This window comes from Chlorocebus sabaeus, chromosome 25 (assembly GCF_047675955.1).
Source record: "Chlorocebus sabaeus isolate Y175 chromosome 25, mChlSab1.0.hap1, whole genome shotgun sequence".
Lineage (NCBI taxonomy): Eukaryota > Metazoa > Chordata > Mammalia > Primates > Cercopithecidae > Chlorocebus > Chlorocebus sabaeus.
The window spans coordinates 3,658,942-3,671,776 of record NC_132928.1 but is presented as its reverse complement, the minus strand read 5'-3'; the positions used below and the strand labels follow the sequence as shown (position 1 = coordinate 3,671,776).

General features: G+C 51.6%; 1 protein-coding gene across 2 annotated transcripts in view; it reads right to left on the bottom strand.

The window, feature by feature from the left end:
• Positions 1–10,835, bottom strand: part of PYCR2 (pyrroline-5-carboxylate reductase 2) — a 38,052-nt gene extending 27,217 nt beyond the window's left edge. Inside the window, exons 1-7 of one of the 2 annotated variants that reach the window (XM_007988276.3) lie at positions 10,548–10,824; positions 10,205–10,275; positions 8,686–8,865; positions 8,340–8,561; positions 8,034–8,126; positions 7,689–7,852; positions 6,380–7,102 (exon numbers count right to left, since the gene is read on the bottom strand). In XM_007988276.3, the coding sequence (XP_007986467.2) occupies positions 6,937–7,102; positions 7,689–7,852; positions 8,034–8,126; positions 8,340–8,561; positions 8,686–8,865; positions 10,205–10,275; positions 10,548–10,614 (963 nt within the window). In that variant the 5' untranslated portion in view covers positions 10,615–10,824 and the 3' untranslated portion in view covers positions 6,380–6,936. Of the gene's footprint in view, positions 1–6,379; positions 7,103–7,688; positions 7,853–8,033; positions 8,127–8,339; positions 8,562–8,685; positions 8,866–10,204; positions 10,276–10,547 lie in introns of those variants that run through there. The other variant, XM_073011477.1, reaches the window with a different exon arrangement.
• Between the last annotated feature and the right edge of the window lie 2,000 nt (positions 10,836–12,835).

Genomic DNA, 12,835 nt, shown 5'->3' with positions numbered 1-12,835 from the left:
CCCTTTTTTTTTTTTTTTTTTTTTTTTTTTGAGATGGAGTCTCCCTCTGTCGCCCAGGCTGGAGTGCAGTGGCCGGATCTCAGCTCACTGCAAGCTCCGCCTCCCGGGTTTATGCCATTCTCCTGCCTCAGCCTCCCGAGTAGCTGGGACTACAGGTGCCCGCCACCTCACCCGGCTAGTTTTTTGTATTTTCAGTAGAGACGGGGTTTCACCATGTTAGCCAGGATGGTCTCAATCTCCTGATCTTGTGATCCGCCCGTCTCGGCCTCCCAAAGTGCTGGGATTACAGGCTTGAGCCACCGTGCCCGGCCCCCAATCCCTTTTTACTTGAATATTTCTGAGGTACTTCCCTGTTACCTGAAGCAGCCTAAAGCTGTAAGAATGGGGAGGATGCCTCTAAAGTATCCACATACTGAACAGGCTCTTGGGCAACACACAGCGGGAGGAGCAGGCACACTCATAGAGCACCCCTGAGGCAAAGTGGCCAGGACAGAAATGTACTAGGCTTCTCCACATCCCAGCCAGTCGGGTACAAGCACAGCCCTTCAGTGCTTAGTCAACACCTGCTGATTGAATAAAAGAATGTCAAAAACAATCCAGGGTCAGGCGCAGTGGCTCATGCCTGTAATCCCAGCACTTTGGGAGGCCCAGGCTGGCAGATCACGAGGTCAGGAGTTTCAGACCAGCCTGGCCAACATAGGGAAGCCTCGTCTCTATTAAAAATACCAAAAAAATTAGAGAATCGCTTGATTCAGGGAGGTGGAGGTTGCAGTGAGCCGAGATCTGCACTGCACTCCAGCCTGGGCTCCAGTGAAAAAATAATTAATTAATTAATTAATAGTTTTAAAAACCAAACCAGGAATGACCAGGTCCAAGGACAGTCTGGGAGTTGCACAGAGTTTTCATCCCAATAGACCAGAGACCTCATTGGGCACTCAGGTAACAGCCCAACCTGACATTCAAGCAGAAGAGCTGTCATTCATTCAAGCATTTGTTCAGCTGTGTTTATTGGGTGCCATGCACTAGGACTGGGAAGATGGCCTGCAACCCAGCTGTCGTGCTAAGTGTTCCTGCCGGAGTGTTCTGAGACACAGCTTGAGGCCAAAGCAGGGCACACAGGACGTACTCCCACCTTGACTGACCAGGTGGGGCCACACATCCTGCTTAAGTACTGCATGGCCAGGGCAGCCTGGCACCCCCTAAAGGCTGTCCAAATGCATTTGTAACTAAGCAATACCCTCATGTGATTCCTAAATCAATACCGTACAAAGAGGTGTGTAATGAAAGGTCTCCCTCCTGCCCTGCCCCCATCTGCCACATTCCCACTGCCCCCCACGACCAGGTGCTGTTTTAGTGGTTTCTTGTGTATCCGTCTAGAGTTTCTTTATCCAATTTTGTATTTTCCCCCTTTCTTACATAAAGGTAGTATACTACCCACACTGGCTTGGGCCTTGAAAAGAGGGGTATTTCATTTTCAAAATGCTACTGACTTCATATAATCACAATATCCACTTCTGTGTTCCAACTAGTTTATTGGTAAAAGTGAACACAAGTCAAGGCTTTACAAGTATTTTGCTCAGATGTGCAGAAAGGACTAGCTCTCCTGCCTGGAATGGTGAAGGAAAGCGCAGCCAGCCCCTTGGGCTCAGGCTGACTCTCGGTGTTTCTTTGGAGAGTGTTGCTTAGTAACAGTTGCAGGGGACACACATAGACAGGAGATGAAAGAAGGATGAAGGAGATGAGGGAGGGCGCGTTTGTTTTCTAGCATGCCCCATGAGTGGGAGCAGTGGGAAAAATCTTTAGATCTTTTAACCACCAAAATCATGCCTGCCTCCTGCAATCAACAATCTAAAGTAAAATAAAGAAATCAAGAAATTAAGTGAAAAGTCAATCTCAATCCCACTTTCCCAAAGTAAGGATCATTAACAGTTGGGGCAGTAGTTTGCCCCATTTTACAGGGGATTAACATGAAGGCAATGGGCAAGGAAGCGTTTTTCTGGGGTCCTAAGAGACAACCACTGGGAAATCGGGATTGGGGGGTACTCAAGGCTGGGCTGCTCATGGGTCCTGAGAAGAGGGCAGTGCAGGGAGCTGGGAACAGGGAGAGGGGGCTGGTTCCTGTGAGCAAGTGGCATCTGTTGCCTATTATTGGAGCAGAAATCCTAGCACTTCTGCTCACTGAGTCTCATTACTGGAGTTGCCAGGGGAAACAGCACAGTCAAGCCCGGACTACTCCACTTTACCCATATTAGAGAAGAGCGGTGAACACAGCTTCAGTGGTGGGTATCGGTCCCCATGGTCAGCAGGTCCCTCCCAGCAGTGACCCAGGACCATTGGCCTGCACACACCTCTCTGTGCTGCAGCAGAAGGACCTTGCCCCTCCCCAGTGGGAACAGATATAGTAGTGGGCTTGGCCAGGTGCCATGTGATGCACACGTAAGCAGACTAAAGGAATATACATCAAGTCTAAACAGCAAAGATGCGCCCATGCAAAGTGACAAGCCCACCACAGGCTTGAGAGTGCTTTAGCTCTTTGTGAGGAACGTTCCAGGCCCATTCTCATGTGGCCTCTCAGAGCAGGCAGAAAGGTTGAGGCTGTCTTTCCCAACGGTATGTTCCCCTACTCTCAGTCCACTCCAGGCTGCCTTCTCTCGCTTCCCATGTTTGCCACATTGTGGTGTCCACATCTGTTCTTAGCCCTTGTACAACTCTGAACAAGGACAGTCTTTTGTTGTTGTTCAGACAGGTGTGGGCCAGGCTGCAGTGCAGTGATGCCATCTCGGCTCACTGCAACCTCTGTCTCAAGGACTCAAGCAATCTTCCTACCTCTATCCCTAGTAGCTGGAACCACAGGCATGCACCACAATGCCTAGCTAATTTTTTTTTTCTTTTCTTTTTTTTTTTTTGTAGAGACAGGGTTTCACCATGTTGCCCAGGCTGGTCTCAAACTCCTGGTCTCAAGCGACCTGCCTGCCTTCGTCTCCCAAAGTGCTAGGATGACAGGCGTGAGCCATCGCGCTGGGCCAAGACGGTCTGCCTAGGACAAACCCAGGCCTCACAGGGCACTGAGAGGAGCATTCAGCAAATCCTTAGTGAAAAGGCTATGCTAACCCCCAATGCCAGCTCTTGCAGGGGTATCTGGATGCTTTCCTGGTGGCCTGGACACCTGATGAGACTAGAATGCAAGCTCTAGTGCCTCTGTCTGGGGCTTGACACATTGGGGGCTCTCCTGACCACCTCAGGGAGTTGCCAGCCCTCACTGACTGCTGGCAGCTCTGGCCCCAAGGCTCATCAGCCCTGTGAGAAGGTGGCAGCTGGGAGGGGGAAGTCCTGGGTACTTCCTGGCCTCCCCAGACAGACCTGAGGTCTTGGGGAGAGATGACTGGAAATTTTCTCCAAGGAATGGCCCTCTCCTCCTCTCCCTGAAGCAGCACCAGGGCCTCAGCCACCCTCATTCCCATCTGGCCCTGATCATACCTGACTGAAGTTCAGAAGGGAAGGGCAGCAGTGCTCGGCAGGTGAGGACACACCTTAGCCAGGGTGACCCCATGCACCAAGACATAAGACAGGGCCTGGCACTTAGTAGGTCATCAGTAAATGTATGTTGGTATATTTAGGTCTGGGGAAAGGGGTGGCCTTGCAGGGGATGGAGGAGAGGAAAATGTGGGGAACAATCTCTTGTCATCTAGGATGACTTGCCAGCAGGCCTAGCACAGAGAGGATAGGATTTGGCATCAGATACAGATTTGAATCCTGGCACCACTTCTTAGCTAATTAAAACTTGGGCAGCTTATTTCATTTTTAAAAACATTATTGTGTATGATTTACATGTCATAAAACTCACCCATTTTAAGTGTACAATTCAATGACCATATGTACGGAGTTGTGCAAACCATCACTGTGATCTTATTTTACATCATTGCCATGGCTCCAACAGAAACTCTGCGCTCTTCCCATTGCCACCACAGTCCCTGGCAACCTCTATTTCTGTCGCTATAGATTTGCATTTTTTGGACATTTCATATAAATGGAATCATATAATACATGGCCTTTTGTGACAGGCTTCTTTTACTCAACATGTCTTACAGGTTCATGTGTCTCTACTCTTATCTTTTTTACTGCTGAGTATTCCATTGTGTGGGTGTAACACATTTACCCATTCACCAGCTGATGACCAATTGGGTTATTTCTACCTTGGGGCTACTTAATAGCACTATCATGAACATTCAAAAGCAAGTGTTTCTCTTCAGTGTATAACTTGGAGTGAAATTGCTGAGTCATTTGGTAACTCTTTTTTTTAAGAGGTAGGCTCTTGCTATGTTGCCCAGGCTGGATTTGAACTCCTGGGCTCAGGCCATCCTCCCTTCTCAGCCTCCCGAGTAGTTGGGATTACAGGCGTGCACCACCACACCCAGCTTATTGAATCTTTTGAGGAAGTGCTAGACTGTTTCCCAAAGTGGCTGCATCACTATACATCCCCACCAGCAATGCACAAGGGTTCCAATTTCTCCACATGCTTGCCAACATTTGCTATTATTTTTTTTAAACCAAGAACAGTCATACTTGTGGGTGTGAAGTGGTATCTCATTGGACTTTGATTTGCGTTTCCCTAATAACTATTTTAAGATTGAGCATCTTTTCATGTGCTTCTTCACCATTTGTTTATCTTCTTTGGTGAAATGTCTGTTCAAATCTTTTTGGGCAACTTGTATTTAACCTCTTTGAGCCTCACTTTTCTGGGGAAAAAAAAAAATTTATCCAGCTCCTAAGGCCATGAGATTGTATGTGAAGTGTCTGCAAGGTGCCTGCCACATACTGGGGGCTTTAAATGAGGTTTTAGTATTGTGTTTGCTGTGTTGGCCCAGAAAAAGGACTTCCCATGTGCTCTCAGTTTTGGAGTTAGAACGGGGGCTGCCCTGACTCAGTGGAATGGAACAAGGCTCTCCTTTCTTCTCAGCGAGAGGGTAAAGGAAAAACACCATTTACACAAAGGGGCCATGGTGTTCCAGATGTTCTGTTGAGCACTGCCACACGGTCTCATTTAACACCCACCACAACCTTTTGATGAAGCATGGGCTCCATATTTATAAGGGATGAAACCCTGAGATCAGAGAAATTCGGTAACTTCTCCAGGGCTATGGAGTAGAAAGCAGGGGAATCTAAGATTTGAACCCAGAGCTGATGCTGATGCCAATGCCCATGCCTTTTCTTTTTTTTTTTTTTTGAGATTGAGTCTTGCTCTTTTACCAGGGTAGAGTACAGTACGGTGGCACAGTGTTGGCTCACTGCAACCTCTACCTCCCAGGTTTAAGCAATTCTCCTGCCTCGGCCTCCCGAGTAGCTGAGATTACAGGTACACACCACTATGCCTGGCTAATTTTTGTATTTGTAGTAAAGACGGGATTTCACCATGTGGGCCAGGATGGTCTCGATCTCTTGACCTCATGATATGCCCACCTTGGTCTCCCAAAGTGCTGGGATTACACGCATGAGACACCGTGCCCGGCCTCCCACGCCTTTTCAAACAGCCCTGCTGCACAGGCAGGGAGCTCCCGGGAACAAGTACCAGGCACACGCTGGCCTGCCTAGAGAAACACTGGATGTCTGGCTGTGTGAATGGCATGCCCAGCTACTTCTGGGAGGCTGCAGAATTGATAGCTAAGAACACAGACAGTCCCACCACTCACCAGTAGTACAACTAGGGGTAAATTGCTTATCCCTCTAGGCCTCGACATCATCTTTTTTTTTTTTTGAGATGGAGTCTCGCTCTGTCACCCGTGCTGGAGTGCAGTGGTGTGATCTCAGCTCACTGCAAGCCCCACCTCCCGGGTTCACGCCATTCTCCTGCCTCAGTCTCCCAAGTAGCTGTGACTACAGCCACCCACCACCACGCCCGGCTAATTTTTTTTTTGGTATTTTTAGTACAGATGGGGTTTCACTGTGTTAGCCAGGAAGTTCTCGATCTGACCTCGTGATACGCCCGCCTTGGCCTCCCAAAGTATTGGGATTACGGGCATGAGCCACCGCGCCCAGCCAGCCTCAACATCTTCTATAAGGTGAGAAAAGAACAGTTCTTCCTTCAGAGGGCAGCTATGAGGATCAAATGCTCAGCAGTGCCTGCCCCACAGCGAAGCAGATGGCTTTCTCCTTTATTCTGGGCTGCTGACCCACAACTCATGCAGCCCACTTGGCTCTTCCCTGTCATTAGCTTTGGCTCATTCTAGAACAACACCTTGATCCAGACCAAGGGCCTGGCCCCTTATTCTCTCATCCCTACTTCTAGCCCTTGGACAGTGCTCTTGCAGAGAAGCGGCGAGGACCTCACAAGGGCGTCGAGTTCTCCAGGATGATTATTTAAGATTAAGCCTAACAAAAGCAAGATATTTAAAAATAAACTTTATTAAAGCAGTTAAACTTAGCATTAAATGGTACACTCTTTAAATGGTACACCTATGAAGCAAGAGTTAAATATAAACACAGTCTAATCCTGTACACTTGTGATTGTGACAATCTTAAGTTGCTCACTTCTTTCCCATTTACCAATTCAGAGAAAAGCCCCTTTCCTATTTTCTCTCTCACCACTTTGCCTTGGCATCAAACCAACCCTGCCTTGGGCTTCAGCTGCAGATCCTCCCCAGCCCTTCCTCCCAGCTGGGCTGACTCCAGTCCCAGCCCCAGCCTCCGCCAACTGAGTGGGGTATGCAGGGTTGTGTCTGGCTTCCAGCATCTACCACCCCTTCAGAGCATCTTCCAACATGGGACAGGAGAGGAAGCTCACACTGCTTGGTCTGAACAGATTTAAGGAGGTTTTATCACAAAGCCCTGAAAACTACCTGAGCCTGCTTTCTCCTTGCAAAGGTGAGGAGGAGCAACAGAGGGGGTGGGGCAGGGGCTCTCAACTGAGGGCTCTAAATCACAGAGGGGGTAGATGCTGCCTTAGTCCTTCTTGCCACCCAGGGCCAGGCTTCTTGTAAGGAGCTTCCCTGGGCTGGAGGGGGTCAGTGTGGAGACTGTGGGGGATTCCAGCTTCACTCTGTCTAGGAGCGTCTTCTTAAGGGCAGCTGGGGAGATCTTTTCTTGGTCGGCCATGGACTGTAGCTCTCTGTAGACAAAACCCCAAAAGGACCGAAGGAAGGCAATAAACCCTGGGGCCAGAGCTTTGAGTCTCCACTATCCACACAACCCTCAAGCTTGTTGATCTGACACCACCAAAAATTAGAGCCCCAAGACAAATACTTCCCAACTAGTACTTCTAAGAAGTACTAGTTAACTAAGTATGGGTTTGTCTTATTTATCTTGTTTGATCTGAGCTAGACATAGAGCCCCAAGTGGTATCTGTGATCATATGGGGACAGTGACAGGGTTTGGAGTCATAGACTCAAATTAGAATCCCGTCTCCATCACTTTTTAGCTGTTTGACCTTGGGAAAATTGTCTCTGAGCCTCAACTTCCCATCTATAAGTCAAAGTTAATCCTAGCTATCTGAAATGCAGTGAGAATTAAGTGAAGTAAGGCTTGCAAACTCTTAGGTAAACAAAATCTACTAAGTTGTGGTTATTAACAGAGCACAGACTCCAGCACTGCTAAATGGGACCCAAGACAGCAGGTTCTGCCAATGGTGCTCAACCCAGCCCAGGGACCAACTAGGAGTGAAGGGCCTGGGACAGAGGTCAGCAGGATGGACTCACCGTGTTCGGATACAGGAGGCCTCAACTGCATTGATGAGCAGAGAGCGGAAGCCCCCACTCTCCAGAAAGTGCAGGGCGTGGATGGTGGCTCCCCCAGGGGAGCAGACATTGTCCTTGAGCTGGCATGGATGCTGCTCTGAGTCCAGCAGCATCTTGGCAGCTCCCTATGGGGAAGGGCACATTAGGAGAAAGCTGCTAGTGTACTTTGGAACAGGCTTCCCCACACCCACTGCTCCTGCCCAACTGCTACCCCAGCTTCCCAACCAACTCCCGCCCCAGCTCAGTGATGCACAAGAACCTCCATTCCACACCCTGGTCCTGAACATGCAGGGGAAAGATACTGACCAGCAAGGCCTGGGCCCCGAGTCGGACTGCCAGGCGCCGTGGCAAACCCATCTTCACCCCACCATCAGCCAATGCATCCAGAGCCATGAATGCCTGTGGAGACACTCACTAAGACCCAGGCCAAAGGCACTGAAGGACCTTTCCTAAGGTCTGCTTTCTGATGACTGGAACTAGCTCCAAGGGTCAGCATCCTGTACCAGCCGGCTGTGCCCAAGAGGTGGGCGCCACCCCCAGTCCAAGCCTGCCTGCCAGCCCAACTTGCTGCCTGGGTTCCTGGAAGGCTGAGCGAGCAAATGAGGGCCTCACATAGGCAGGCCCGCTGCCACTGAGCCCCGTGACGGCATCGATGAGGTCCTCTTCCACCTCAGTGCAGAAGCCCACGCTGCTCATGAGCTGCTCCAGGAGCTGCCCATCCTCCACCAGGGCATGGGTGCCCATGGCGTACACTGTAGCGCCTTCCCGCACTACCACAGGTGTGTTGGTCATGCAGCGAATCACTTTGGGGGCTGGCTGGAACGCCATCAGCTTCTAGGGTGAGGGAGAGAGCCGAGTGAGTGGCCAGGGCACAGCTCCCATCAGCACCCACCCATTAGCTGCCATTCCTGGGTCAACCCTCCCCTCACACAAGGGGCATCAGGGCTGAGATGGGCACCTTCTCCACAGAGCTGATGGTGACACCAGCCGCACAGGAGACCACGATGTGTCTGGCTTGTACATCGGCCCCAATCTCATCCAAAATGAAGGGGATGATATGTGGCTTCACGGCCAGAAACAGGACGTCGCTGTGCTTCACTGTCTCCTTGTTGCTGCGTGTCAGGTTCACACCCATCTTCTGCAAGAGGAAACTCCTAGCTCACAGTGCTGGAGCAGCCTGGCTATGCCAAGGCCTCCCAGGGAGCAGCTGAACCCCTGCCAAACCCATTCTGCCAGATGCAGTCTGGAATTCTTAGCTTCATGCCCTCAGGGTTCTGCCCCTATCCCACATGATATAGTTTCCTATTGTTGCTACTGGACAAGTAAGCATAGGCTTGGAGGATGAAGCTTCTCCATGGTAACCACGAAGTGGCTGCCCTTCTTCCCTGCCAATCTTCTGGCATCTAAGGCACTCCTCTGCTAGGTAAGAAGGCCCTATGATGAAAAGTGGCAGGGCAAAGGGAAATGCTAATACCTGGTCATCAGAAGAACAGTTGAGTCAGGCCCCATCCTAACTCTGGCCACTTGTTCGTGGGGACCACACAGTCTCCACGCGGTCCAGGGCTAGGCTGGAAGTCATCCATTCCTCTATGACTCCAAACTGTGAAGTAGGACCCTCCGGTGCTAGAGACATCAGCCCACCCTAGGCACAGACACTGCCTGCCACCTGCCTCATCAACCATCCTCTCCCACAGAGCACAGGTTTTGGGTGAAGATTTGGAATATGTTTTTGGAGAGCAGAACAACTAACTCACCAGATTCTTCCCAATATGCTCATTCACAACTCAGAATAACAGCAAAGTGGCCACTGTTGTAAGATGAGGAAATAGCCTCAAAGTAGCTGAGTACTTCAAGGTCATACAACTAGTCTATTAAGAAAAATGGCTGAGTGTGCTCACCCCTGTAATCCCAGCACTTTGGGAGGCCGAGGTGGGCAGGTAATTTGAGGCCAGGAGTTTGAGACCAGCCTGGCCAACAGTATTCTCTACTAAAAACACAAAAATTAGCCAACCGTGGTGGGTGTCTGTAATCCCAGCTACTTGGGAGGCTGAGGTGGGAGGATCGCTTGAACTCGGGAGGCAGAGGTTGCAGCTCGGGAGGCGGAGGTTGCAGTGAACTGAGATCGCGCCACTGCACTCCAGCCTGGGCGACAGAGTAAGACCCTGTCTGAAAAAAGTTCTTTTTAAATGAGTGTTTATTGGGTACCTACTATGTGCCAGGTGCTTTCATCATATAATTACCTCAGTTGATCCTCTACCACTCCAGTGTCTGGATCTGACCCCCAGTATGTCTGCCTTGGTGTACCCACCACACTGAGCTGCCCAAGAGAAGGTGGAAAGCTTGTGATGTTCCTGGAGTGAAGGTCACCGCCGGCCAAAGACCAGCACTTGGGCGCAGGGACGGACGGACTCACTTCATCTCAGGTCATCCTTTTCCAGGGCCTCCACCCGCTTCCCACTCCGCCCAGCTCCACCTACCCTGAGGGCCGACACCGTGGGCAGGTTCATTTCCGGAGAGCTGGCTATGATCTTGTGAGCCGACACGATACCTGCAGAAGACAGAGCTTTTTAACTAGGGGTCGCGGTCCAGCCCATTATCACGCTTTCCCTGGCTCTAAAACCCAGAGCCGCCCGAACAGTGCCAGTCTCCCTCTCCCCATCAACCCTCTACGAGGACAGAAGACGCACTTGCTGCTCAACCACAGTCTCATCTACCCCACCGGACGCAAACTCCCCTTTCATTCTCTCATGCCGGTGGGGCGGAGCCCCACTCGGGCCTCGGGACCGCCCGCGAAGCCGCCTCCCGCCTCCACGAGCTTGCCTGCGGCCGTGAAGCCCCGCGCCAGAGCATAGGCCAGCTGGCCGGCTCCGATGATGCCCACGCTCATGGTCCACGGCTCACACCTCCTGGCAGCCGCAGGAACCCCCTCAGCGCGGGCCCGGAAATAACGCTAGGGGAAGGGCGGACAGCGCAGGGGCCAACGGGCGGCGCGCCGAGCGAGGGCGAGCTAACAGCAGTTTCTGGGATGGTGCAACACTGGACTCCTCCAGCGGTTATCTCCCGGGCTACAGATGGCCCCTTAGGCCATGTGGCCCCGCCCCGCCGGACTACTAATCCGCAACCAGGATCTCGGGGCGGGCCAATCCGCGGCCGCGCACGGGCCGCGTATCCGCCTCTTCCGCTCGCAACTGGAGGGCGGAATTCCGGGCTCTAGTCCCGGAAGCTCCTGTGGCAGCTAAGCGTGAGTTTCGGGCGCCCGCCGGCCCAGGGACGCCAGACCACCCCCGCCACCCCAAGGCTGAGGTCGTTGTCCCTAAGCCACCTCAGGCTCAGGGCTCAGGCCCGACCCAGGCCTGGCTAATATTATTTCTGGCGCTGGCCATCAGATGCCCCTCATGGCCCAGAGGAGTTCTCCAGGTTGCCAATTTGCGGGGATGAACGAGGCCCTCCTGGCGTAGGTTCAGACAGGGTGGCGGAGAGGCGGCACTAGGGTGGTCAGCCACCGCTTATTCACTTGAACTTGAGTGGTTCCCGCGAATTTGTCCAAACTAGATACAAGAAGGACAAGTTCGAGTCTTCGACTCTTTCGCGAGCCCGCGCCCTCAGCCCCTTGCTGTCACTTGCCTTTTTTTTGTTGTTGTTGAGACGGAGTTTCGCTCTTGTTACCCAGGCTGGAGTGCAGTGGCGCTGTCTCGGCTCACTGCAACCTCCGTCTCCCGGGTTCAAGCGATTCTTCTGCCTCAGCCTCCCGAGTAGCTGAGATTACAGGCGCCCGCCACCACAACCGGATCATTTTTGTATTTTTAGTAGAGACTAGGCTTCACCGTGTTGGTCAGGCTGGTCTTCAACTCCTGACATCAGGTTATCCGCCCGCCTCGGCCTCCCAAAGTGCTGGGATTATAGGCATGAGCCACCGCGCCCGACCTGTCTCTTGCTTTAAAAAGCTCCACGAATGTGATGTTTCCTTTTCCATCAGTAGTAAATATAAGAGGCTGCAGGGGAAAATGACATAGAGAGGAAGAAGGTGGCGTTCCTAGAGGACTCAGAAGAGCTGAGGACCCTTAGTTCCCATGGTCTTTACTAGCTTTTCTAGTCCTTTTCGTGTAATGCACACCCCCACTTCCAGGCGAGGGGCTGCTTTCTGTGAGCTTCCCTGAGCAAGTCCCCAGGCCCTCAGTTTGTGCACCTTTTAAAGTGAGGACCAAATATAATATTAACTATTAAGGAAAATAAGGCTCTATTTCTGTTGTATTTATTTATTGAGACGGAATTTCGCTCTTGTTGCCCAGGCTGGAATGCAATGGCACGATCTCAGCTCTCCGCAACCTCCACCTCCCAGGTTCAAGCGATTCTCCTGCCTCAGCCTCCCGAGTAGCTAGGATTACAGGCATGCGACACCACGCCCGGCTAATTTTTTGTATTTTTAGTAGAGACAGGGTTTCTCCATGTTGGTCAGGCTGATCTTGAACTCCCGACCTGAGGTGATCCGCCCGCCTGGGCCTCCCAAAGTGCTGGGATTACAGGCGTGAGCCACTGCGCCCGGCCTATTTATTTGTTTTTGAGGCGGAGTCTCTGTTACCCAGGCTGGAGTGAAGTGGCACCATCTCAGCTCACTGCAACTTCCACCTCCCGGATTCAAGGGATTCTCCTGTCTCAGCCTCCCGAGTACCTGGGATTACAGGCATGCGCCACCACACCCGGCCAAAGTTTGTATTTTTAGTAGAGATGGGGTTTCACCATGTTGGCCAGGCTGGTCTCGAACTCCTGACCTCGTGATCCACCCACCTCGGCCTCCCACCTCGGCCTCCCAGAGTGCTGGGATTACAGACATGAGCCACCACTCCCGGCCTTCATTTTTTTAAAGTTTTGTTCATACTATTGTGATAAAATCTTTGCCTGACTCATTATTTTCTTAATGTGACTCCCAGAAGTGAGATTTGTAAGGTCCAGTGGTTTGGGGCTTTAAGAGCTCTCATAGCTGCCATGTTGCGACATAGCCTAATGGTTACCAGCATAAAGCTCTGAAACCAGAAACCCAGCAGTTCAAACTGGCTGAAGGAAAAGGGGGACTTCTGTACAGTGCTTGGGAGAGGCACAGGGGCGCTCAC